At 52.0% G+C, this 24,456-nt stretch overlaps 1 protein-coding gene across 2 annotated transcripts in view; it reads right to left on the bottom strand.

Moving 5' to 3' along the window:
* COL17A1 (collagen type XVII alpha 1 chain) overlaps window positions 1-24,456 on the bottom strand; it is a 54,923-nt gene that overhangs the window by 18,224 nt on the left and 12,243 nt on the right. For both annotated transcript variants that reach the window (XM_036438936.2, XM_036438935.2), the window contains exons 7-35: window positions 24,281-24,316; window positions 23,142-23,189; window positions 21,609-21,746; window positions 20,187-20,345; window positions 19,260-19,331; window positions 17,953-18,024; window positions 17,117-17,185; window positions 15,987-16,148; window positions 15,561-15,638; window positions 13,932-13,970; window positions 12,689-12,919; window positions 11,739-11,957; window positions 11,425-11,454; window positions 11,045-11,071; window positions 9,662-9,688; window positions 9,517-9,579; window positions 8,681-8,785; window positions 7,909-7,968; window positions 7,217-7,252; window positions 6,585-6,638; window positions 6,300-6,335; window positions 5,793-5,828; window positions 4,858-4,920; window positions 3,500-3,535; window positions 3,175-3,246; window positions 2,438-2,464; window positions 1,787-1,822; window positions 1,212-1,247; window positions 885-965 (exon numbers count right to left, since the gene is read on the bottom strand). In XM_036438936.2, coding sequence (XP_036294829.1) covers window positions 885-965; window positions 1,212-1,247; window positions 1,787-1,822; window positions 2,438-2,464; window positions 3,175-3,246; window positions 3,500-3,535; window positions 4,858-4,920; window positions 5,793-5,828; window positions 6,300-6,335; window positions 6,585-6,638; window positions 7,217-7,252; window positions 7,909-7,968; window positions 8,681-8,785; window positions 9,517-9,579; window positions 9,662-9,688; window positions 11,045-11,071; window positions 11,425-11,454; window positions 11,739-11,957; window positions 12,689-12,919; window positions 13,932-13,970; window positions 15,561-15,638; window positions 15,987-16,148; window positions 17,117-17,185; window positions 17,953-18,024; window positions 19,260-19,331; window positions 20,187-20,345; window positions 21,609-21,746; window positions 23,142-23,189; window positions 24,281-24,316 — 2,148 coding nt within the window. The remainder of the gene's footprint in view (window positions 1-884; window positions 966-1,211; window positions 1,248-1,786; window positions 1,823-2,437; window positions 2,465-3,174; window positions 3,247-3,499; window positions 3,536-4,857; window positions 4,921-5,792; window positions 5,829-6,299; window positions 6,336-6,584; window positions 6,639-7,216; window positions 7,253-7,908; window positions 7,969-8,680; window positions 8,786-9,516; window positions 9,580-9,661; window positions 9,689-11,044; window positions 11,072-11,424; window positions 11,455-11,738; window positions 11,958-12,688; window positions 12,920-13,931; window positions 13,971-15,560; window positions 15,639-15,986; window positions 16,149-17,116; window positions 17,186-17,952; window positions 18,025-19,259; window positions 19,332-20,186; window positions 20,346-21,608; window positions 21,747-23,141; window positions 23,190-24,280; window positions 24,317-24,456) is intronic.

The following is a 24,456-nucleotide window of genomic DNA, read 5'->3' on the forward strand; positions in this document are numbered from 1 at the left end:
CATGCATGTCATTTAGAGGTGAATAGTTTTAGGTAATGGAAAAATAGAGTTGACCCTTGAACAGCGTGGGGGTTAGGGGCGCTGGCTCTCTGTGCAGTTGAAAATTCACATATAACGTTTGATTTCCCCAAAACTGTGACTACAAATTGCACACTGTGGACTGGAAGCCTTACCAATAAGTCAATTAACACTATTTTATATGTTACGTGTATTATATGCTATAGTCTTTCAATAAAGTGAGCCAGAGATAAGAAAATGTCATTAAGAAAGTCATAAAGTTTGTTAGCAATTTTTTTTCACAAATCTCCAAAAGAATGTTTGTGTATAAGTGAACCTGCACAGTTCAAACCCATCTAATTAATATAAAAATAACAGGCCTTTTGGAAAAAAAAATAGAAAATATATTTTTTTGGCATCTTGTAAAAATATTATTGCAACCACAGAGCAGATTTATCAAGCATTCTGCTGTTCACAATAATACTATTATCCCCTAATAACTAGCTTTTATGTATTAAAATTTTTATAGCAATTTCATTATGGTTGAACAATTTGGGGAAAATTTCTCCAGATGGATTCCTAGCATCTTTGTTGCCCTTGATGTGTATTATCACGCCGTTTTCTAAGCGGCAACTGCTTAGCTGCGCGACCTTAAGAAAGCCGTCTACCCGGTGCTGTGGGGCCTGGGGAGGCAAGGCCTGTGCAGAGCGTGGGACGCTGGCTGGTGTGTGATGAGGGCTCGCTAGCCTGTCTGGGGGGTTTTCCCAGCTCCTCCCCACGCTCCTCTCTCGGTTCCTTTCCTGGATTTCAGTAATGAAACGCGGGTTCTGTCAAATGCAACTTGGGCCTGCTGCTGATTTGGGAGCAAAGCCAGGAAACAGACTGACCTGGGGCACCTGGAGGTCCTGGGGGTCCCATGGCTCCAGGAGGTCCTGGTGGGCCTGGCACAGTGAGAGTCGACGACCCCTCTGAAAACAGAAGACATAGGCAACACTGAGCCACTGTCCTGGCTCAGAGGTGCCGGAACCCAGGCCAGGCTGTGGGCCAGGCTGGGCCTTCAACTCTTGTTCTCGTTACTTCTAAACCCCGCCAACTGCCTCAGTGCTGACTGAAGAGCCCAGCACTGCATCCTGCCCAAGCACCTCGGTCTGGTGCTTCTTGGGCGGTATTAGGGCAGAGCCCGGGCAGATGCCCGGTACATGGGAATTGCCTACCTGATGTTGTGATCCTTCCCGGAGCTCCTGGTTCACCTGGGAGGGGAGGAAAAGGAGAGTGGTTGGTCCCAGGATCAATCAGGGACCCAGTCAATCATTTGCAAGGCCTCTGATTGCATCTGAGATCCATTCCTGGGCCTCTAATCTGCAGGCTAACGGGTTCATTTTAATGAACTGAGGGGAGTGTGCAGGATGCAGTAAGCACCAGTCTCTGCACGGACACCCTGGAGGCCGGAGCCTTAGCTGTTGGAAGACGCTGGGACCCCCCAAAGGGAGGCCGAAGTGAGGCTGACTTGAGAGTCATTCCCACTCCCACTCTCTCCTCCCACAGGGGTGTGTCAGGGTCTCACTGGGAACGGGCTTGGGCAGGAAAAGTACCGAGAGGTCAAAGGACAGAGGCTTCAGGATTCAGGGGCTTGTTGAGCAGAGCAGATCCCTGGCTCCCAGCCTCACAGCCACTAGATGCCACTGTTGATCCAGGCTTCACTCCTGCCAACACCCCCCTCCCCCCCTTCTCCCCTCCCACAAAAATGACGAGTGAAAATAAAGAAAATCTAGTTCGGAAAGTCACTTACCTCTAGCACCTGGTCGGCCGGCGGTTCCAGGAAGTCCTGATGGGATTGAAAACAAGTCCGTCAGGATAATGAAGGCCCAGCAATTTCCGACACCCTCTGCTGTGGCCAGCGCGGTCACTCAGCATGGCCACACCCGGGACCTCCCTGGCTTTGCCATGTGCTCTTGCCTAGCCTTTGTCTCCTGAACTCCACCGGGGAGCGTCTGCAGGGCATCCCCGTGTGCTCAGCTTTTGGGGGGCCCTGCTGCTTGATTTCTTTTTACATCTTTGCTTCATTCCCTTTAGGGGTTGGGGCTGGGTGTGAGGTGCCAGCGCACATGGGCTAGACTATAGGATGGAGTTGGACGCAGAGGCGGTCTCTGAGAAAGTGGGGCCCTCCCACTCCTCCAGGCCAGGGGGCCAGCCAACTCCTGGGCCTGAGCCGGAGGGGAGCAGGGCACAGGCAGGCAGAACGGGCACAATCTAGATCAGGATGCCGATCTAGGTTGCCCGGCGCATGCCTTTCCTTCCTAAGGTGCTTCTCAGAACGCACACCACAAGTCTGAGCCCATTTTCGCTGGGAGAGTGCGGGGAGGAGAGGAGAATCAAGGGCGCTGAGGAGAGGCATTGCTGGATGCTGGAAGGCTGGAATGGGAGTGGCCCCGTGACTCACCCTGAGGTCCTTGGGGTCCGGTGAGACCTACGGAAAAGAAAACACACGAGGGAGAGTTCAAGGGCTGAGGAGCCACACCCTCGAATGCAGGAGCCGGCGGGGGTTGGTGGGGCAGCCAGACTCAGCAGTGAAGTGACCCACTGCTCCCTCGGGCAGCGGTTCTCAGCCTGTTTGGGGTCACAGACGTCTGTCATGTGAGAGCTGTGAACTCAGAAAACACACACCCACTGGCCCCCTCATGCTGCCCCCAGCTCCCTCCTTGGTGCTCCCAACAAAGGAGCCAGGAGGCCTCCTGCTCGTCCCACCACGGATGAGCTTTCTCCGGGTTTTGATTTGTTTCTTCTCAGCCCCGAGCATCTTGCTTCTGCTGGGCCTTCGTGGAGATGGCCTCTCATCAGAGTGGTGGGCATTAGTGAGGGTCCAGGTACGGCCCGAGAGGAGGTGGGTCAGAGGGAAAGCTCTGAGGAGCAAGGTGCTGAGGTGGTGTTAAACTCTGCCCCTTGTTTTCAACCTTTCCACCTTTCTCTTCCCAGCTGCCAGACTGGGTGACTCAGAGGTGTCAGGACACAGCCACCGTGAAAAGCCAAGACAGCAGCTGTGTCAGTTAACTGCTGAGCTGCTGGAGGAAAATTGGACGAGACAGACAGGCACACGCACATGCGCACGCACACACACACACACACACACTCTCTCACACACATACTTAGCAGGGTGTGGCTCCCTCTTCCTGCAGTTACCTGGCTTCCCTGGGTCTCCAGAAGGTCCTGGTGGGCCTCGGAGTCCAGGCATCCCTCTGAGACCTTGTTCACCTGGAGGGAGGATGACCAACGTGCAAATGTTTTCCTCCTGGGAACGCTGACCTGGCCAGCACACCTGAGCAATGCCTTCTTAGGGTTTTACTGAGTGGCTTGCAGGCAGGTGGGGAGGAGAAAGCTTATAAAACCCGGCTTTGTGTGTTTCTGTGTGGCGCTTGCCTCGTAGCTATGATTAGAAGGCGTGAGCAGGGCAGGCAGTGGGGGCAGGGGAGGCAGTGACAGTAAGGAGAGCCCCTCAGTGACCAACCTCTTGGGCCTTGGTGTCCGTCGGGGCCAGCGGCTCCTAGGAAAGCAGAACCACAGCTCATCAGTGACTCAGGGAACTCCTTCTGTGGCTCCCTCCTATGCTGCCCATCAGGCTCACATCACGTTGTCTCCCAGGTGGGGAGCCCTTGGGCCCCTCCATGGCCGCCAAACAAGGAAAAGCCCAGACTCTGTCATGGCTTTCTCCCTGCCCTCTCCCCCACACCAGTAACTTCTATCTTCCCGTTAAAACTGCCTGGTGACTCCCATTGCATCTCCCGTGCCCTGGGCAGGACTCGGCACACACCAGGCATGTGTTTCTTGGGTCAGTGAAGGCCGGACTCATTTACTCGTAGAAGTTGAGCTCCTCTAAGCTTGTCTCCTCCGCTCCAGTGAGGTCAACCTCCCTGAGGTCCTTCTGGGACCATGTCTTGCTCCTCTTCCCCCAATCCCTGTCTTTCCTTACTATGTTATAGTTTCTGCATGGAATTTTCCAAATTGACCAAGATCAAAATCTCCTTGTATTTTTTAGGACAATCTGAAATGCTGCCTCCTTCACCTTTCTGAGTGCAAGCAATCCTCCTCACACTCTACCTCTCACGGCACTTGTACCTCGTTCAGGCTTTATCTCCCCTCGAGGGAGGGGAAGCATCTTATTTACCCAGCAAAGCATCCTGCGTAGAATTGCACTTCCTAACAATTTCATATATATATGTATTTCGGAGGGGAAGTGAGAGATAGAAACATCAATGATGAGAATCATTGATCTGCTGCCTCCTGCATCCCCCTGACTAGGGATTAAGCCCCCAACCTGGGCATGTGGCCTAATTGGGAATCGAACTGTGACCTCCTGATTTATAGATCAATGCTCAACCACTGAGCCATACCATCTGGGCAACAATTTCTTAAATGAATGAAAAGGTGAATAAATCACATCCCTCATTGGTGGGGCCTAATCCCTCCTGGGACTTGGGCTAAACACCTGGCCCTTGGTCAGCTCCATGCTCCTGGATCTGGTTGTGAGACCTGCCCTGGGATGTCAAGGCTACGTCTGGAATACAGAGGGATTCAGAGGACCCTGGCGTTGCCTATCCTCTCCAGGCACCCAAGTGGCTTGGGGACAAGGTATGGCCATGTATTGCCCAGTCCCCCTGCCAGAGCAGTGAGAAACCCCCAGAGACTGCTGCTCTCTGAGCCCCAGGAGGGATGTGCAGGCCCAGAAATGGCCTGCACACAGACCCTCTACCAGAGGGTGGGGGGTCAGAGAACAGGAGAGGTGGCTCTAGAAGGATCTCAACTCCAGAGCCATGATGACAACCAGAAGGAGACAGACTTGCTGCATTCACTCCTCCGGACACTCACCCATTGCTCCTTTAGCTCCAGGTTCCCCGGCAGCACCAGGCGGACCTCTGGAGCCCGGCTCGCCTGCGAAGGAAGAGGCCTAGCTGGTTGGAGGCTTTCAAGCTTTGCATCCTTGACCGTGCTAGAATGCTGTTTCCTCCCTGCCCATCTCTAAGCCTGCCACTTCCCCAACCAGATGAGCTTCGGGTACCAGAGAGGTTGGGGACACAGGGTCCACTTAGACTCTACAGTCAGGGCCACCCAGGCAGCAGGCATGAGCCTGGTCTGCCGCTGAGTGTGTCTGAAGGTCTTATTTCCTTGACAACAGAGAGCAGCTCCTTGTGGCTAAAGTATCATTATTATTAACTAGAGGCCTGGTGCATGAAATCCATGCACGGGAAGGGTCCCTAGGCCTGGCTGGCAATCAGGGCCAATTGGGACCTTCTGGCTGCCAGCTGGGGCCTTCTTTCATTCCGCCCTACCCCTAGTGGTCAGCGCATATCATAGCGAGCGATTGGTCTCCCAGTTGAACTGGGGGGAATAATTTCCATATTAGGCATATATATATATATATATATATATATATATATATATATATATATAATCTCCTTTTTAATCATGCAAGTTGGCAGGAGGTAAATGGATGAGGGGGGACAAGTGGTGTCAACTTTCTGCCACTTTGGGAAGAGCTTAATTTCCTCAACTGGATTCCCCAAAAGAACCAGTGACAATCCTAATTCCCTTTTCTGCCCCGATGTTTACTGTCTGGCAAGCCTGATGCTGGCTTGTCTCCAGCCAGCACTTCATGCCATTCGTCTGTGTTTTGTAGACTGCAAGTTCCCTGAAGTAGCCAGAGATTCTGTCTCATACCTCTGAATTTTTCCCCCACCTCCAGTGCCCCGTAGATTTATAAAATGTCTTTCAATGATCAAAGTGGATTCCCATATAGGACTGACCTGTGAGGCCTCGGGGTCCTTTCTCACCCTGGTCACCTAAAACAAACATGGGGTGGGGGACAGGAATCATGGGTCAGGAGCAAGGAAAGCATTCTCACCCCGTTAGAACCATTCTCACTGTGCCTGCAAGCTGCTGTCAGCAGAATCCGGGTGAGAACTCATCAATTATGAAGTCAAAGGGGCGCATTTGATTCCACCCACAAGCTGCCCCCGGCCCTGACTGTCATACGGTCACACAGTGTGGGCACAGGATAGCCAGAACAGGAGGACCTCAATACTGCATCCTTGCCGCCCCAAGGACTACCCACCCACAAGGCTGCAATGTGGGTGCTTTGTGACTCCTCTTAGTGCCTCAGTTTCCCTATCTGAGAGCCACATTCCTCCCAGCCCCAGGGTCTGGGAGCCAGAGTCATCTGTGTTTTTGGATGCTGGGGCATGAGTCCCATTTGGGCTCCCAGGAGTTGAGCCGACTCTAGTGATGTCTGAGCAGCAGCAGGAGCAACATACCTTTAGGTCCCGGTGGTCCCATAGAACCTTTGTCACCTGAAAGAGTAATGGCCAACCTGATATAGAAAGCCTTGGCAAGGAAGCCCAGGAAGGGCAGGGTCTTTGTCTGAAGACAGTATCCCGCCCACCATCCTGACTTCCCCTCCTTGTGTGCCTGTCGGCCTGCACAGGCTGTGGGTTATGTCCACCTGACGACCCTCTCTGTCCCCCCAACACCTTCTTCCCGAGTGACTGGCACCTACAGGGTGACACCTCCCCCTCCCTGGCTCCTTCCCACCAGCTTACCTTTGAGGCCAGGGAGTCCCACTTCACCTCGGGCCCCTTGGAGTCCTACAGGGCCTGTGAGCAGAGGAGACCATGCAGGTGGGCGAGTGCCCTAGTTTTGGAACGAATGGATGCGCACACAGACACACACATGCAGGACGCACACACCCAGGCTCTTGCACACACACTTTGGAGTGAAACTCAAGAGCTGCTCTCTGCAGAATCACCCCCACCTCCCTCCACATCATCCTGGTCCAGTTTCTCTGCCTCTTTGACTACCAGGCCCTGGTCATAGGGCACCCCATGGGACCCCGGCAGAGACACTGGCTTGCATTTCAATGTGGGCCGTAGCTCAAGATTCTCAAGACATTAGGACGAGCTCTGGCCAGTAGAAATGAAGTGGAGGCAGGCGCTTGCTCAGATGTGAGGGCAGGATGGGAGCTGCCTGCTGCTGAAGCTGCCAGAGGGCCCAGGCCCCAAGCCAGGCTCTCACAGGGCTCCCTGGTACCCTGGTACCCTGGGGACAGTGTGGAGCTGACTTTTGTACCTCCAGGCGCTCTTAAGTTTGCTTCTTTTGCTTAAATAATGTTTGCTTTTGGCATCCCTTTCTTTGCCCCAGAAATAACGTCATTTATAAGGAGAAGCGTACTGACCTGGGGGACCCTGTGGGCCTGGAGAACCACTGGCACCTGGGGAGGATGACAGAACAGCAATGATCAGGTCGGGGCAGTGACCCCACAGTGAAGGTCAGGTGGCGGGGCGGGGCTCACTTCCCAGTGAGGGCTGTGTGTGCATGCCACCCACACGGTCTGGGATCTTGCCAGGACCCCAGAGCCAGTGGGTCCAAGATGACACAAGTCCAGGGCAAAGTCATCCAGGGAGGAAGCTGAAACTGGTGGGATCAAGAGAGCCCTGCTCCTTCCCAGTCAGAGTACAACATTTGGGCTGGGGCAGAGGAGGGAGAAGAGATGAGCAGTGGGCATCAAAATATAGAAGGCCTGTTCTCCCGGGTGGTTCAGACGCATTGCATTTTGCATGTGTGTATCTGGGCCCAGACAGGTGAGGAGATGGTCTGACTCCTGATTTCCTGATCCATTTACCCACTGAGGGGCCACATCATGGGGCCATTGAAAACAGATGGAAATACAGCCCCAAATCCACCATGCAGCCCAAACTAGCCCTAACCATGACCCCTGACTCCTTTGTGGGGGATCCTCTGTGGGCCCATCGCCCCTGCACAGGCCTGGGGCAGAGGGTTAAGGCTGTCTGGGATCCTAGCACCTGGACCTCTGTTTTCTATCCAGGACATGGCACACTTGGGTACCATCCTGGGCACATGACTTACCTTTGGGACCCACAGAACCCGGGACGCCAGGTGGGCCAGGAACACCCGGTACACCAGCCCCTGGGGAGAAAGGAGCACTCTGAGAGAGTCCACCCAGCCCGGAGGTGTCAATGGGGGGTGGTCCCCACCCTCTGAACCATTGGGTGCCTCCCCAAGGCCATCAATCAGCAAAACACCTTTGGTTTCTACCCTCGGAGCCTTCATGCTCCATGAAGTCTGGCACCCTAGATACTTGATACACGTTTGTTGCTTATTGAGCAATATTTTTAAGAGAAAGGGAAGTTAAAAATTGTGCTTCTTGCTCAGCTCATGACCTGTTGGCATTGAGAAGATTTCTGGGGTCTATGCTTGGTTTTTCTTGAAAAAACAAACAAAAACAAAAACAAACTCATGGTTAAGAATCTAATTTTAAAATCTTTCCAGGCCTCTCCAGGGCTGGGCCTGTGTCTGGGGCTTTCCATGCCTTCTTCCCTGGCCAGTTCCAGCTGAGAGAGGCTTGAGGATCTGAACTGCACCCTGTTTTCCGCCAGGCCCTGCTCTAAACTCTTCACGTCAGCCCTGACTTCTCGCCACCCCACATGGGAAGCCCTTTCTCCCTGTGACCATGCTCTCTTTGCATTCTGAGCTTTGCATCCTGAGGCCTGGACCTGTGGCCTTGCCCACACCCTCTGGCTCAGAGCTTGGTTCAAGATGCCCAGCAAATGCTAGTGAGAAAATTGGAAGGAGAAGTATGAATATAACTAACCCTCCTGGTGAGGGAATCACCTCTTACCTCTGTCCCCTTTCTCTCCAAACCCAGGTGGTCCCGGTTCACCGCGAGGTCCCATGGGGCCTTCACGCCCTCTCTGGCCCACAGGGCCCTCCATGCCAGGCTCTCCTAAACACAGAAATGGCCATATGAGAGTAAGGACCCTGAGGGCTCCGCGGGCAGCATCTCGCTGGTAGGACACTTGCCTGGAGCCTCTGCACTGGTCCCTGGGCCTCCCCTCACCCCCTGTAGCCCAAGCTCAACCCAGAAGCCAGAGCGACCCTTGAGAATGCAAAAGGATCATGTCCCACCTCTGCCCCAAACCTCCAAACCTGAAGTGGCTATTGGCCTCGCTGGGAGGAAAAGTCTTCACAGGCCTCCGGGGCCCCACATGGTCAGCCTTGCTCCCTGCCCTACCTCTGGACTCTCGGCCTCCCTTCTGGGCTCTAGCTGAGGCCCCTATGATCTCCTCCTCCTTGCTCCCTGACCAGGGGGCACATCTGTGCTGGGGCCTGTGGCTGCTCCCTCTGCTTGGACTGTTGCTCTAAGTTCTCCTCATGCCAGGCTCCCTCATGCCCTCATGTCTCGGCTCATGTGGCACCTTCTCAGGGAGGCCTTTCCATGTCCCACCAGCCTCTGCCTTTCCCATTCCCAACCTCTTCCTCCTACTCTGCTATGAACTTCACATATTTATCTATTCTTCTTCTTCCCCACCCAAATGTAAGCAGGAGTTTCTCTGTTTTGTTCACCGATGTCTCCCCAACAGCTAAAATGGCCCGGCACACAGCGGGCAACTTAATAAATGTCTAGTGAGAGAGGGAGGGAGGAACGGAAGGAGCGGATGGAGAAGCAGTTCTTACCAATGCTGCCCTTTTGTCCCTTCGGTCCTTCTGGACCTGGCTGTCCCAAGAGCCCAGGGATCCCTGTAGGTAAATGAAAACACGCCTAGAGCCTGGGATGCAGGACCCAGCAGCCCACCCCCAGCCGTGCCATCTGATCACGCACCTGGAGTCCCGGGGAGGCCCCGATCTCCTGCGGGACAGAAATAGAAAGACAAGTCAGCTCAGAGACTTGGGCCACTACCTACAGGAGCCACCAGGTGGGATTCAGACAGGATTGCCAAATATAGCCGATAAAAATACAGGGTGCTCGGGTAAGTTTGAGTTGCAGATAAACAATGAATAAACTTTTAGTATAAATATGTTTCATGTAATATTTGGGATAAACTTAAAGTGAAAAATTATCAGTGCTTCGAATTCAACTGGGCAGGCTCAGGGGCTCCAGGACCTTCAGTCCACAGCCCCAGCAGGGTCAGGGGGTGTGACCTACACGCTGGAATCCTGGGGAGGGGAGCTGGGGCGGTGACCCAGGCGTGTGCATGGAGACAGGCACCCCTGAAGGGAAGAGCAGGAACCCCAACTCCTACAGAGGAATCTCGTGGGAGAAAGATGGAGTCCAGAGAGGTGACCCTGTCACCTTTGACAGTGATTCTCAGAAGAAACTGGGTGATCAGGATTGCAGACTCGGGCCCCACCCACCTGTACCACCAGGACTGCTGAGTCAGAGGCTCTGGAAGTGGGACCCAGAATCTCCTGTCCATGCTCATGCACTCTGAAGTGTGTGAACCCCACTCCAAGATCAAGGGGCGCTGCTGCGGTCCTGGGATTGGAAACCTCTTCCCCCCACTCATGGGCCCACCCCATGGACCATCAAACCACTTCTTTGAGGAAATACATCAATTTCTTACAGCACTAAGTGTGTGCCACACGAGGCAGCATGCGGTTGTCCCCAACTGACTAGCACTGTGGGCACCTGCTCCTGTGACTGCGCCCCCCACACACCCCTGGAGGCAGGTGCTGGCACTCCTGCTGGATCCCCCACAGGAGGCTCAGTTGCCAATGGCTGTGTTTTATCCCCGGCCTCCCTCGGCTAATTCCCTGAGAGCAGGTGGCTCACTTGGAATGGTGGTTCCTGACTTGATCTATCAGAATTAAAACCCGGGTGGAGGGTAGGTCTAGCCTCAGAGCATTTGCTCCAGGAACACCTGATCCTCAGCAGGGCCCAGGAACCTGGATTGATAGGAACCTCCAGGGGGTGGGGAAGCTGAGTGGTAGCAGGCCTTCAGACTGTCCTTTGGAGCTGGGGGCAGATGTAAGCCCTTGACACAGGCTGCCCGAGGGCCTGGGAGTCCCCGGAGCCCTGAGAGGGGGGAAGCCCTGCTCTGTCACAAAGCCCCGGCCCCAGCAAAGCCCAAGGCCTTCAGGCTGCTCTGCAATCCACGGTCCCACCGCAGAAGGGCGATGGCCAAGAGCATGTGAGGTGGGTTCTCTGGTGCTCGCCGACTGCTTTAAACCATCAACCCTTACTAATAATTGAGGTAAAAATTACCTTTTTGGCCTGGACTTCCCATGTCACCTAAAATAAGAAAGGTGAAATGATTGTGAATGGTCGAGAACCCGAGGGCCTCTCTCTCAGAGTTGGTAAGACCCACTGGCAGCGGGGGAACCGCATTTCAAGTGAGCTGGCGTGGGGCATGGCTTTCTCCCAGCCCCTGGCTGTGTCCCTTGGCACATCACCGGCCTCTCAGAGGATGCCCTAGGTCCCGTCCCGTCCTGAGATATTCTGACCGTACAGCCAATCCCCAACGCTCCCAACAGGTGCTGTAAGATCTGTCTACTGCTCATCCCTTCAGTTTGGAAAACAGCTTTCTAATCCACCCAGAAAAGAGGGCTCCAAGTTCAGGAAACGAGAGGGAAAGGGCTCAGTACCTTTAGGGCCAGGGTTTCCTCGGAGATTGCCTACAAGAGAAAGCAAACCCCGAGTTAGTTACACGTCGTGTGAGGCACAGGCACGAAAGGAATCTGTGTGGCGTAGTGGGGAGAAACCGAGGGTAGGACTAGCAACCAGATTCTAAAATGTGCTACTTGTGTGATACTGGGCAATTCTTTCCAGGCCTCAGTCTTCCCAACAGTAAAAATGGGTTCACAGTACTGGCCCTGAGAGTGAAGGAAGTGTGGGAGTCCCCTGAGCAGGTGCTGCTACTCCACACACAGGCCGGCCCTTTGCCCTGCGATGTGCTCACCGTTTTCTTGCTCCTTCATCAGCCTGTTCCTCATGAACAGCCAGAGCGCCTCCTGATCGGAAGCATCCAGCCCATACTTTTCCATGCCTGTGCCGTCGCCGGGCGCCAGCCCCTGCAGCCGGTCCTTTCTGGCTTTCTCTATCTGTTCCTGCAGCAGCACGCCGCTCCGCATCCGCTCCAGCTCGTCCACGCGCGCTTTCAGCTTCCGCACCTCCTCCGCTGAAATGGCAGGCGCGCAGCTCAGCCGAGGGTCAGCCCACTCCCTCCCCCGGGGGGCCTGAACTGGGGACTCTGGGGGCTGGGGAGCTTCTTCTTGCCATTGGGGAGATGTTAAATATACATACATATTTACTGATTTCAGAGAGGAGGGGAAAGGGTGAGAGAGAATTATTGATTGGCCACCTCCTGCCTGTCCCCCACTGGTTATCCAGCCTGCAACCTGGGCATGTGCCCTGCCCTGGAATCGAGCTGTGGCTTCCTACTCCATTAAGTCAATGCCCATCCACTGAGCCACACAGGGAACATTTTGATAGAATGCTTATGGCTAGCAGCCAGATTAGCTACTCAAAATGGTCATCGACCCTTAAAGAAACCTGGTCTGGGTGGGTGGGCTCAGTCTTCTCATTTGAGAGAGTGATAGTGCTGGCCCTTACCCTCCCTGGGAGCTGTGAGAGGCCAACAGAACTTACGGGCAAAACTGCTATGAGAAGGTCCGGCCTGACTACTGGGGCAGCTGGAAGCCGAGAGCCCTGCTGCAGGGATGGGGGCCTGGGCAAGGGAGCTGCACCAGAATCCAGCTCCGCCACTAGGTGGCGCCCTCCAAGAGCCTATTTCCCCATCTGCAGCAGAGCTCTGCAGGGATGCCGGGCACTTGGGACCCAGCAAATTCCTGCCCTTTGAATGGGCAGCTGGGCACTGGGATCTACCGCCCTGCCACTATTGCCACGTACCCAGAGCAATGAGGCCGAAGAGCAGCCCCAGGAGCAGCAGCCAGGTGAGCAGCAGGCCCAGCAGCCACTTCCACCAGCTGCAGCAGGAGCTGCAGGGGCACCATTTGGGCGCTGCTCCCCATGGGCCCCCGCCAGCTCCGCCGCCTGCGCCACCAACACCACCGCCGCCGCCACTTTTACTGCCACCGACACCGTTGTGATGATCGTAGCCGTAGCATTGGATATCTGTGGGAGAGAGAAGGGGAAGGTGAAGGCAGGGGGCTTTGGCTCTCTTCCCTCTAAATTCTCTGGCTTTGGGTGACTTCCTGTGGGCCCGAGCGAACTAAGTGAGTCTTTCAGGTTCCTGGGCTCCGTGAAGGATAAGGCTGGTGAAGAGTAGAAGTCTGACAGCCCTGGGCTTGGGCTGTGTGACCCTGAGATGGTCACTTAACTACTCTGTTTCCTTTTTTTTTTTTTTTCCTTCTTCTCCTTCTTTTAACTACAATGAGCTTAAAAGATTCCTTACTCCATAGGACAGTTACTGAGTGAAATGAGATCATGGAAGGCAGTTAGCAGGGGATGTAGCACAGAGGGCTTGGTTTAAAACTCTCAATGAAGAACTTGGACCTGCCACAACCTCCTATATTTTATTAGGCCCAAACCCAAGGTGTTCTCATCTCCAAGGTGCAGTGTTTACAACTTTGTGTGTAATCCCCAAGTGCCTAGAATGACACTCAGCATTTAAAGTATGCCCAGGCATTTTATTTATTTATTTATTATTTTTGTAAAAAGGTTAGTATTTAAAACGGGGTGCTAGTCCTTGCTCTGCCTCTCTCACAAGGCTTGAGGAGGGAGAGAGAAAAGTGTAAAGGGTTGGAGATGTGCATGAATTAGTGCCACCCTAAAGCCTGTATGTGTGTTATGTGTCTGGGGGGTGGACAACAGCTATAGGGGGAGCCTCTATAGGGGACATGAGGGCAGGTAGCAGTGTGTGTGTGTGTGTGTGTGTGTGTGTGTGTGTGTGAGGGGGGAGCTGTGAATAAAATGCCCCTGAACCAAGCTGCTTCTGTGAACCACTCTAGCCCCGGTCTGCCCCCTCTACTGCCCCCCACCCTGCTCCCTTGAGCCTTCAGAGACTCTCTTTAGAGTTGGGTGGCTCAGGTGTGCACTGGCTCTCGGCTAGGGGGCCTTATTCGTTCCATTCACCATCACCAGTCCCATGGGTTCCGTCACTGCAGGACTCGCCGGGCTCACCTACCTGCGCAGGCCGCCTTGCTCTTTGTGGACACAGTCTTCACGTCTCCTGAAAGACAAGCACCGAGAACAGGTTTTGACCTGAGATTTTATTTATTTTTATTTAAAAAAATATATCTTTAGCCAAAACCGGTTTGACTCAGTGGTAGGTCCCAGGTTCGATTCCGGTCAAGGGCATGTACATTGGTTGCGGGCACATCCCCGGTAGGGGGTGTGCAAGAGGCAGCTGGTTGATGTTTCTCTCTCATCAATGTTTCTAGCTCTCTATCTCTCTCCCTTCCTCTCTGTAAAAAATCAATAAAATATATTTTAAAATATATATATATATATATCTTTATTGATTTCAGAGAGAAAGGGAGAGGGAGAGAGAGATAGAAACATCAATGATGAAAGAGAATCAGACCCTCCTTGGGGGTCAGGCCTGCAACCTGAGCATGTGCCCTTAATTGGAATCAAACCCAGGACCCTTCAATCCACAGGCCGAAGGTTCTACCCACTGAGCCAAACTGTCTAGGGCTTGACTTGAGCTCTTAAATGTGAGGAGGCCACAGCCAGCCTCTGTGTAGATTTGGGGCAGGGCTTTAGGTGGATGTACCCCCAGGCACCTTGAGTAATTGCATTGATGCAGATATGACTTGGAAAACAATGAATGGTGGGAAAAAGCTGTGTCATAACCCTCTTGTGACCGGAAACCTGTAAAGCCCTAGACATTTTCAGGAGTGACCTTTGCCCTCAAACAATAGATGTGCTTTGTGAGAAATGCCTTGATTCTTTTGGTGAAGGGACCTTTATTTTTAATTTATCTTTATTGTTGAAAGTATTACAGATGTCCCCCCCCCCCATTAACCTCCCCCTCCCCCAAGGCCTTCTTGTGAAGGGACATTGAATGCAAGTTCCTGGCCTGGGGTGGAGGGAACCTGGCAGCAAGCATGGGCTGGGAGGAGGGCTGTTCATGAGCTCCTGATGCTCTCGGACCATGGAAGGTTTGTGGGCATGTGCACAGTTTTCTGGGAAAGTTGTTCATAGCTTCCATCTGATTCTGAAAGGGTCTTTGGCTTCACTGCCCCATGTCTACCCTGACAACATAAGGAACTGCTAACTTAGGCATTGTCAGGGCTGGGACTGATTTCTTTTGCATTTACCTAAAAATGTTCTATGATGCACTTTTCCCCTCCTTTACTGATCCCGCCCTTCCTTCCCCCCGTGAAACCAGTGATTTGCAGAGAGGGTCTGGGACTCACAGCAGTGAAACAATGTGTTTATCTATGAGAGGATCCAGGTATTTGAGAAGAAAAAATAAAGCTAGCAAGTGCTTTGCAAAGCATTTTCTATTAATTCTGAAAATTAAGGAAGGATGAGTAAGGTGAGAAAAAATACCATTGCAGGCTTTACACATGTCATGGGAAAGCTTTTGTTTCCATATTGTGCGCACACGAGTTAACTGGAAGCCTGTTAGAACACAGCCTCTGGCTCAGCAGGGCTGGGCTAGGGCCTGGGCGTTTGTAACAGGCTCCCAGGTGCTGCCACTGCTGCTGGTCCAGGGACCACCTGTGGAGTAGCGAGGTCTCAGGAGACAAATACGTAAATGAGACGAGGATGGGCTGAAGGCAAGGTAGACGGAGATCAGATGTGGTCTTACCATTAGTATCCAAGATCAGCTTAGTGTCAGTGTAGGCAGCTTGCTTTTCCTTTTTCAGGGTGTCCTCTGAAAAAGAAGCTGTGCACACAACTCATGACAATCTAGGACGTTCCCTCCCCGCTCTCCAACCCCACTCCACTTCCTGTCCACAAGGGGAGGAAGAGTACCCAGCTTTCCTGGGGTTAATCCCCGCCTCTGTGTTTGTGCTTGGGAGTCTTGTTGAGGTTTCCCTTTTCCAGAATTTTCCAGGTTTGTCTGCATTCTAGGCAGACCCCCAGGAGCACCCTGTATAGCAGGCAGTGTTTCATTTGAGTGGATGACTGTGCTTTCACTATTAAGACATCTCAAACCACCTTGCTAAAACACTGGGTCTCCTACTCTGTCTGCCTTTCTTCTGACACCGGAGTCCCTTGGGCTCCCACATACTTGCGGTGATGCTGGCAGGGGAGGCAGTAAAGACCTTCCCGCTGTCCTTGTTCATGATCAGCAGCTCCATCTCCTTCTTGGCAGGCACGTTATCTTTCTCCAGGATCAGGAACTTACAGTCCTTGTGTAACAGCTCATCATTCTGGACACTCGTGGTACAGGCTAGAGAGGAAGAGGTGAGGAGGAAGGAAAAGGTACCAGGAAGAGGTGGAGGGAGGAAATGATTAGAAGAGGAAGGAGAAGGAAAGGGGGATGGGGGAGAAAGAGAGAGATTAGTGAGTGTGTCCAAGGGTCTCTGGTCTGACAGTGGCTGCTAAGAAGCATCTTAAGGACCAAAGATAACCTCCCCTGCTTCACAGGGCCTGGTCGTGAGGAGGTTGGGTCCATGTCAGAAGGACTGGGGGGCTGGCTGATGGGCAGCCTCCCACCTGGATGCTATAGGATCTCTATTGAGTGGACAAAAGTCCCTTCTCAGACAGGCCCTTCTTTAACCCAGTGGTCCATTTCTATCCTTTGGGTCTCAGGTGTCAGCGTCCTGGGGTTCTTCCTGACCACCCTGTCTAATACACATTCCTTTACTACTCTTTCACCTATTTCTTTCCTTCAAGTTATCTTGCCTACTTGTTTATCTGTCTCCCCTCAATTGTCAGGCTGGTGGGCAGGAACCTAGCCTGCCTTGTTCATTGTGTGGTCCAGGCACTTGAACAGAAAACATACAGGATCAGAGCAATGGCGGAGAAGGCTGACCCTGTGGGGTGAGCCCAAGTTGATAACGAGTCTGCAGAAAGTAGGGAGGCGGTGGCAGCTTTGACCTGCTCCTTGGTTCTTGCCATGGGTGACATGTAACAGGAGCAGGCCAGGGGCTTCCAGTCGAAGGTGGGAACTGGGGTGTAAGTGTCCGACCCTAGGCAGGGGTGGAGGGTGAAGCGTCCTGCCTCCCTTGGACAGAAAGGTCAAGGTGGGGTCAGGGAGCTGCTGATCTCTGCTCATTTCTGGAAGTAACCGAGAGCCCCATTTGGGACCTTAGACCACCAATGGGTTATGTCCGCTCCTCCCATACACTAAGTGTCACCAAGGAGCAATTCTCCCAGTACTGCAGCCTGCCCCTGGCAGCTGGGGGCAGCACTCACCGGCAGAGGTGGACACGCCAGTGCTCACCACGGCAGGGCTCTGGGGTATGTTTTTCTTCATCCCATATGCTGCAAGAGAGAACCACTGAGTGAGTGGGACCAGAGTGGGAGGGCAGCTCCACACAACTCAGCAGCAGCCTGGCCAGCCCTGGCAGACAGGCAGCCTCCCACATGAGAGGAAGATAATAATAATGAATAATAATAATGAATGAATAATGAACACGAAGAATAAGGAATAATGCAATCAGTTCTCTAGCCACAGGGGCAGCAATGAGAGCTTAGATGGAATTTTCTTTGGTATAATTCTCATCCTTCTAGAACAGTTCTAAAGGTCACCTCCTCCACGAAGTCCTCCCAGATCCTCCCACATCACCTTTCCTGAATTCCTACAACCCTAAGACCTGCTCTGCACCATTTGATTTGTTATCTTATAGAATCCCCCAATAGTTTCATGTTTATTACACTTTTTACTCCAACTAAACAGTAAGCAAATTGAGGGCCAGAGCTGAGGCTCATGCCTCTTCTGTCCACCCTCCCTCAGGTGTGCACAAGGAGCAAACCACAAAATCAGCCAGATGATTTGTCAGGGACAGCAATGAATCTCAGGGCCACACAGGTGACACCCCACAGGAATACTCCCCCGGGTTTTCACATGTCTGATCCAGCAAATGATCGAGGTTGGCATCTCTAGGTTGGGAGCGGGGGCTGTTTCTTTGGTGGGAAAGGTGGACTGATTTTTAGGGACATCTCAGTCCCTCCGATGCAGTTGTTGAAAGGGATATTGTGAGTTATAGCATTACTTCCGAGGCCCGAAGCTCCAAGCCTCAGCTACTGACCTGTGGAGGTGGTGGCCATGCCGTGGGACAGGGCGGAGGAGCTGGGGGCCAGGTTGTTCTGCATGCCAAACACTGAAAGGAATTGAAGACAGGTGAGCGGGGATGCAGTGAGGAGAGTCCTCAAGCTTAAGGCAGCACCACCCCCGGCACCCCAACACCACTTTCATGATACATAAATGCCTCTGCATATGACAGGGATTCCCAAACTTTCTCAGTGCTCACATTCTAAGTGACACAGCAATATTTTTATGCCCCACCTCCCCATCTTGGGCTAAATGTTACAAATAGTTCCATTTATTGAATACTCAGGTCTACACAGCTTACAGTGGTAGTTTCACACAGGGTCTGACATTTCACTGTACTCAAAAATACCCTTGGAATAAAAAAACACCTCTGGGTTCCCTGTTCCCTACAGCACCCTTGGGTGCCTTGGTGCACAGTGTGGGAACTGTGGGCATAGGATACAGACACAAGGGGCCGAAGGCATAGACTTGGCAGAGATCTTCCTTCTGCCTCATACACATCAAGCTCCCCTCACCCCTGGTCTGATTTCAAAGCCGAAGCTCACTCCTCCCTAGTTAACACTTTCTCTTGTCCCATCCTGTGTAGTGTTTGGGGTACAAGGTTGTGGATTTAATGTCTTCAGTCAGGACTTGGCTAAACAGAATAGCAAAGGCAGAAGAAATGAAGCCGGAACCAGGTATCTCTGGGTTTGGTGGGATGCTAGTCAAGTGGAGGTGTTGAAATCAGAGATATGCCGTCAAGTAAATGAGTAGGCCCACATCATTATGTTAATTAGTCATGGTGCCACGAGGAGAAGGCATATTCCTTTTAAAAAAAGAGGTGGCTGGGAACCTACATTCAGGCTGTTGCAATGTATGTGGAAACAGAGTGAATAAATTTGAACTCCCAATGACCTGCCATATTTATAAAAAGACCTAAAGTAAGAGCTTTCTAACTGTACAATGTTGTGATTTTCTTTTTTGTTTGTTTTATCTAAAATGTCCTAAGCCAGGCCTCACTTAGCTTCTTTCCTCCCATTTCTCCACCTCTCAGAGGAGACATGTAAATGAAATCTCTGGCCCCTCTGCCCTTAGACCTCTCCCTTGGGGATTGAGCCGTCTCTGACCTTGGGCAGCCCCCGGGCCACTGCCTCTGTGTTGGTGTATACGCAGGAATGTCCTCATGCTCCTGGGCAAAGAGGACATCTTCTCTAGAAACCATAGATTTTCCTCACTAGGAAGGAGCATGTATATAATTAAAGCAAAACCACCTGGGAAAGGCGGTGGAAGCTGGCGAGCACTCACCTGAGGAGCAGGTGCTGATTCCAGGGTGCAGAGTAGGGGAGCAGGATGCCATGTTGTTTGGAACTCCAAAGACTGCAGGGGACAGGGAGGGCTGGTGAGAGGGACGTCTAGCGCAGAACAGGGGCTGCCCCAAAAGCTCCAGAATGAACAGGTTGCATTTTTATATTTTGTTAAACTTGTTTTTCAGGAAATCGTAGGCACTTGCCTTGCAGCACAGAACCACACATTCGTGTCTGGTTTGCACCTTAGAATATAGCCAAGGGGTGGTCAGAGGTTGGTCGGGCCTCAGGTGGACATTGGGTCTGGACAATGCTCACATGTTAGTGGCCATTTTACAGAAAAGGAACTTGGCCTGGCCAGTTTTGCTCAGTGGTTGAGGGTTGACCCAGGAACCAAGAGGTCACCGGTTTGATTCCCTGGTCAGGGCACATGCCTGGTTTTGGGCTCGATCCCCAATAGGGGGCCTGCAGGAGGCAGCTGATGAATGATGTTTCTCTCATCCACATTTCTATTTCTCTATCCCCCTCCCTTCCTCTCTCTCTTAAAATAAATAAAAAGATTAAAAAGAAAAGAAAAGAAAGGAACTTGAAACCCAGAGACGGTAAATAACTAGCTCAAGGTCACACAGTTAATGCACATGAAGTGAAGCCAGGTTCCCTGCATCTGCTTTCGTGTTTTTTCCCACTGCATTTTTTTTCTGACGCACTGTGAAATATAGTTCTTTTTATAGAGAACCCCCCCCCCCCCCCAACAAACACCTCGGAGACTGAAAGGAAATGAAATTCCAGTGGAAAAACCTTGGGATGTTTGCCCACAGAAAGCCCGCTAGCAAGTCTTGGGGATGGTGGACACCAGCAGGGTCTCTCAGCTCCAGGTAAGGTGAGGAGGGCTCAAGGGTGGGAGGGCAGTGCACTGCGCATCACATACCTGATCCTGAAGAGTAGGCATTGGTGTTGAGGAGGGATGAGCTGTGGGTGGTCATGTTGTTGTGATAGGTCCCCATGGAGGACCCCGCCGGCAAGGTGGAGGACCACATGTGGGAGGGAAGGTTAGCATCCAGAATGGTTGCGTCATAGGTGCCGGACACTGGAAACAGACAGCAGACAGACACCCCAATGAGAGACAACCTAGAACTTTGTGCTGGGGTGATCCAGTTGGCTCCGTTTGCTGGGACTTTCCTGGTTTAGCCCTGAAGGTCCCACATCCCAGCAACCTCTAGGTCCAGGGCAAACTAGGGCCATTGGTCATCCCAGTTCTGTCTGAAGCCTTGGAGTTGGTGCAACCTTATCCCTTAGGTTAGATAATCTTGCTGGCTCTTGATGAAATTTGAAGTAGGTAAATTTTGCTTTGGGGTTGCCCATTTCTCTTTCTAAGCATCCCCCCACCTCCTCTGAGCAGTCCCCACCAATGTTCTCATTCTCTATTTGTTCCTGTCTCCACCTTTAACTATATTAGGTGAGCAGCTAGTGAGGCCCCATAGCGAATGCCCACAGAATTCCAGGCACACAGCAGGCACAGGCAGGGAGCCCGCACTTCCGAGGCCACCCGCACGGATGACAGCCTTTTCTGGTTAAACTCTCCTTGCCAAGGAGACCCAATGGCACTTTGCCCCCAAGAAGGGGTTTTGGTGCTTCTTCAAATCTGAAGCCTATTTCTCTATTCCTTCTATGAGAGGGAGCTAGCCCGACAGGTCATAATGTGCTCTGAGGTTTCGGTTTTATTAAAAAATAAAAGGAAGATCACAATCTCAAGGTTTCTCCCCCAGTAGCAAATGACAGGAAATCTCCATTCATATCCTGGCAAAACTGGGTTCTTTCCTCATCTCCCTCCAAGGATCTCCTCATTTCTCTTTCTGCCTCCCACAGCACCCACCTTATATGTGGTAGGCATGTGACATATGAGTGCTGAGCAATCCTCATCCCATCTGACTACCATCTCTTCGTTATCTGACTCCTCCCAGAGGCCCTCACCTCCACGAAAGCAATGGCTGTGTCTGTCTTGTTCATTGCCTTTCCTCAGTGCCTGGTGCTTGGCATGGAGGAGGCAAATAATAAACATCCACTGAATGAACGCATCAATAAAAGAAAACACGACAATATTCTTCATTTGGGGAACCTGGCCAACACATTCCCAGGAGATGTCAAGAACCTCCTGGAGAAAATCTGTAGGATGGAGAGCCTGACTCAGCAGGCCCCTGGAATGGGTGACCAGCCCACATTCATGCTGCATAAAGGGCAGTGCTTTGCTGTAGTCTGGAGGGCCTGCCAGAGTATGACTGAATTCCTGGGCCAGGACTCATATACCACCTTGTTCCCTTCCCTCCATGCAGCCCCGGGCTGTAGGGCTCACCTGACTGGGAGCTCACGGTTTTGGTCTCCACAGTGCCTTTCTTGGGGATGGGGAGTGTGTTGGAGGAATTCCGGGTGGGGCTCGCGCTTGCTGATCGGCTTCCCTTGACCAAACGTTTAACTTCATCCAATTCCGTCCCTGCAGAAAAACCCCCACATTCTCCATTAGGCCCAGGATTATTTCCCAAGTCCGGCTGCAGTGAGAGTTACATTTATGGCGCTCTGAACACCAGGGAGGATGGCAGCTACTTTGCATGATGGGACATTTTTGGTTAGCCTTGTAATTTTTGCTTTTTGTCAATTTATAGCACTTATTAACCTGGCACTTTGCAATATTAATGGCCTCATAAATATAGTACCTCTACAAGGAGGTCAAAGTCGTCGGTAGATATTTCCTAATTATGCCTCATCAGACACCACAGGGATGACTCTGTAGCTAAAAGACAATGTCATCCTGGGTCAAGGGAAATTTATACTCAGGGCAGTTAGAGAACCAGACCCCTTGAAACAAATGGTTCCGTCGTGATTTCAACCCCTGCTCAGGACACCTCAGGTGTCGGGTCCCTGACCTTGTATGCTCTGCAGTGTCAAAGGGATTTGTGGCCCATAACTCTTAAGCATTATGCTGTTTTTGTGTGAGTTGATTTCAAGCCCATCTGGTTAGTATTATTTGTAGCAAGGAAATCTAGGGTATCAGGCTCCCAGTGCTTCCCACATGGCAAACAGAAGAGGAGGGAGAAGGGGGAGGCATGGTGCAAGGGCAATGTATAAAAGGAGACAGATTTGCAGACAACACCTGCTGGAGGACCACCCAGGACCCCCTCCCCTGACATCCCCAGCACACCTATGCCTAGAAGGGCTCAGGTGTGATAGCATCAGGCCTAGAGGCAGATTCCTGGACCCCAGGCCTTGAGCTCTTTGGGCAAGTACCCATCTCTGACTCCTGAGCCACCCACTCAGCTCTTTCTCCTCCTACTCTACTCGGCTCCGGTCCTAATAGTTGGGCTCATTTCAAAATGTCAAATAACCTCTAACAAGAACAAAAGAAGTCTAACACAATCAGCAGACAGAGATGGGGAATTCCTAACATTTGGGATCAAGTTCAAACTCTCACACTCTATTCCAGACCTTCTCTAACTATCCCATGAGGGCCCCTCCTGCTGCCTTTCCTTCAGCCTCACTGAAGCTTTTTCCAAAGTCTCATCATATGGTCCTTACATGTCTGTGCCAGCTCATGCCATGGAGCCTAACTGTGATCCAACCTTCAGTCTCTCTTCAAGTGACACTAACCAGGAAGGCTTCCCAGGTCCCCTGCTCCCTCCACTTCCTGAGCTGTCCTGGTTGGTTGCTGACTGTCTCCCCATTAGTCTTTGAAAAACGAACAGCAGGGACTGTGACTTACTCAGCTCCTTCTCCCCTTGCCCCTGCACCTAGCACAGGATCTCTCTCTCAGAGACATTTAATGATTGAGTGACCACACACACAGCCCTGGATTCCTGGGCCCTTTCTTTTCAGCAAGACAGTGCCCACTTACATCGGGTAGATGGGGACGCACTCTGCAGTCGCACTCGGATTTCACTCTCTGTAGGAGGAAAGGGAAGGAGACGGCTGTGAGTGAAGGAACTTGGTCACAGTGTCTGACACTGAGCTCTGAGCAGCGGATACATCTTTGGGCTGCTTTGATATCTGTGTCCTGGGATCAGGACACCCAGGTATACCCAGGATGAGTGCTGCTCAAGAAGAAATGTCCTTTCCCAACACCCCAGCTTGCCCACCGCACACCTCCAGCCGCCTGGAGATGTTCTGATGAAACCCCAGGCTGAAGAGGCGGCTCCATCACAGTCATCAATGACCCACCCCTTTCCAGTCACCCGTTTCCCAGTTGCCAGAACCACGCTGCTCCCTTCCTCTAGTCTAGGGTCTCTCAGGCAGTACAAAGAGGATTCTAAAACCTATGATGTTTACTTAGCCATTTGGTCTCTTCAGAAATGAAGAGGGCAGAAAGTGGGTAGTTTAACATCATTAGTTTCAGGTGGAAGACTGGCATCTTTCCACTATCAGCCTCAAGTTGTGGTTGGTTGGTGTGTTCCTAACTTTTCAAGTCTAGGCTGGTCATTGAGAACTCCCAAAGCCTCCGAAGAACTATGCCTTCTGCGTAGCTCTGACACCTGCTCCCCACAAGGTTCAATAAGGGCAGCTTGCCGGGGACCATGTTTCCCGCTTACAGCCTTATCTATGGGCAGATGTGGGGAGTGCACCACTGTCACAGAGTCTTTTGTCCCCGGGGGTAATTGGGAAAAGAAGGGCTTTTGCTCAGTTTTGATGCATAAAGGCATTCACGGCACCTCTTGTTAAAGTCAACCAGGAGGCTAGAAATGAAGATGTAGGGCCATCATCTTCAGACAATCCACAGCAGAACCAGCTACTGCCCAGGTGGTTGCCATACATTTTCATTCCTATCTCCATGTACTGTTAGATTATCGTCAAATCTACCCTTCCCATCCTGGTCGAGCCAGCAAAAGATTCCCCGGATGCTGTAGGCCCCTTGTAGGTAGAACCAGGCCTCATTTATTCTTCTGCACTCCTCCCATTTCCTGGCTCAAGGCTGGACACGTTAAATGCACAGAGAATACTTGTTTATGGAATTGAATTGAACCCAGAGACAGAGCTCACCTCGTGTTTGGCTGCGTCCTCTGGTTGCAGAAGATGCTGAGAAACAAACAAACAAAAAGTTATCTTAGATAAGAGATGGTATGCTAACTATTTTTGATGTGGGGGTAAGACCTATTTGAGTCTGGGAGGAGCTGGTTTTCACAGTATGTGTTTTCCAGGTAGGTATCCTTATGGAT

Source organism: Pipistrellus kuhlii, unplaced genomic scaffold (genome assembly GCF_014108245.1).
Source record: "Pipistrellus kuhlii isolate mPipKuh1 unplaced genomic scaffold, mPipKuh1.p scaffold_m20_p_15, whole genome shotgun sequence".
NCBI classification, from domain to species: domain Eukaryota; kingdom Metazoa; phylum Chordata; class Mammalia; order Chiroptera; family Vespertilionidae; genus Pipistrellus; species Pipistrellus kuhlii.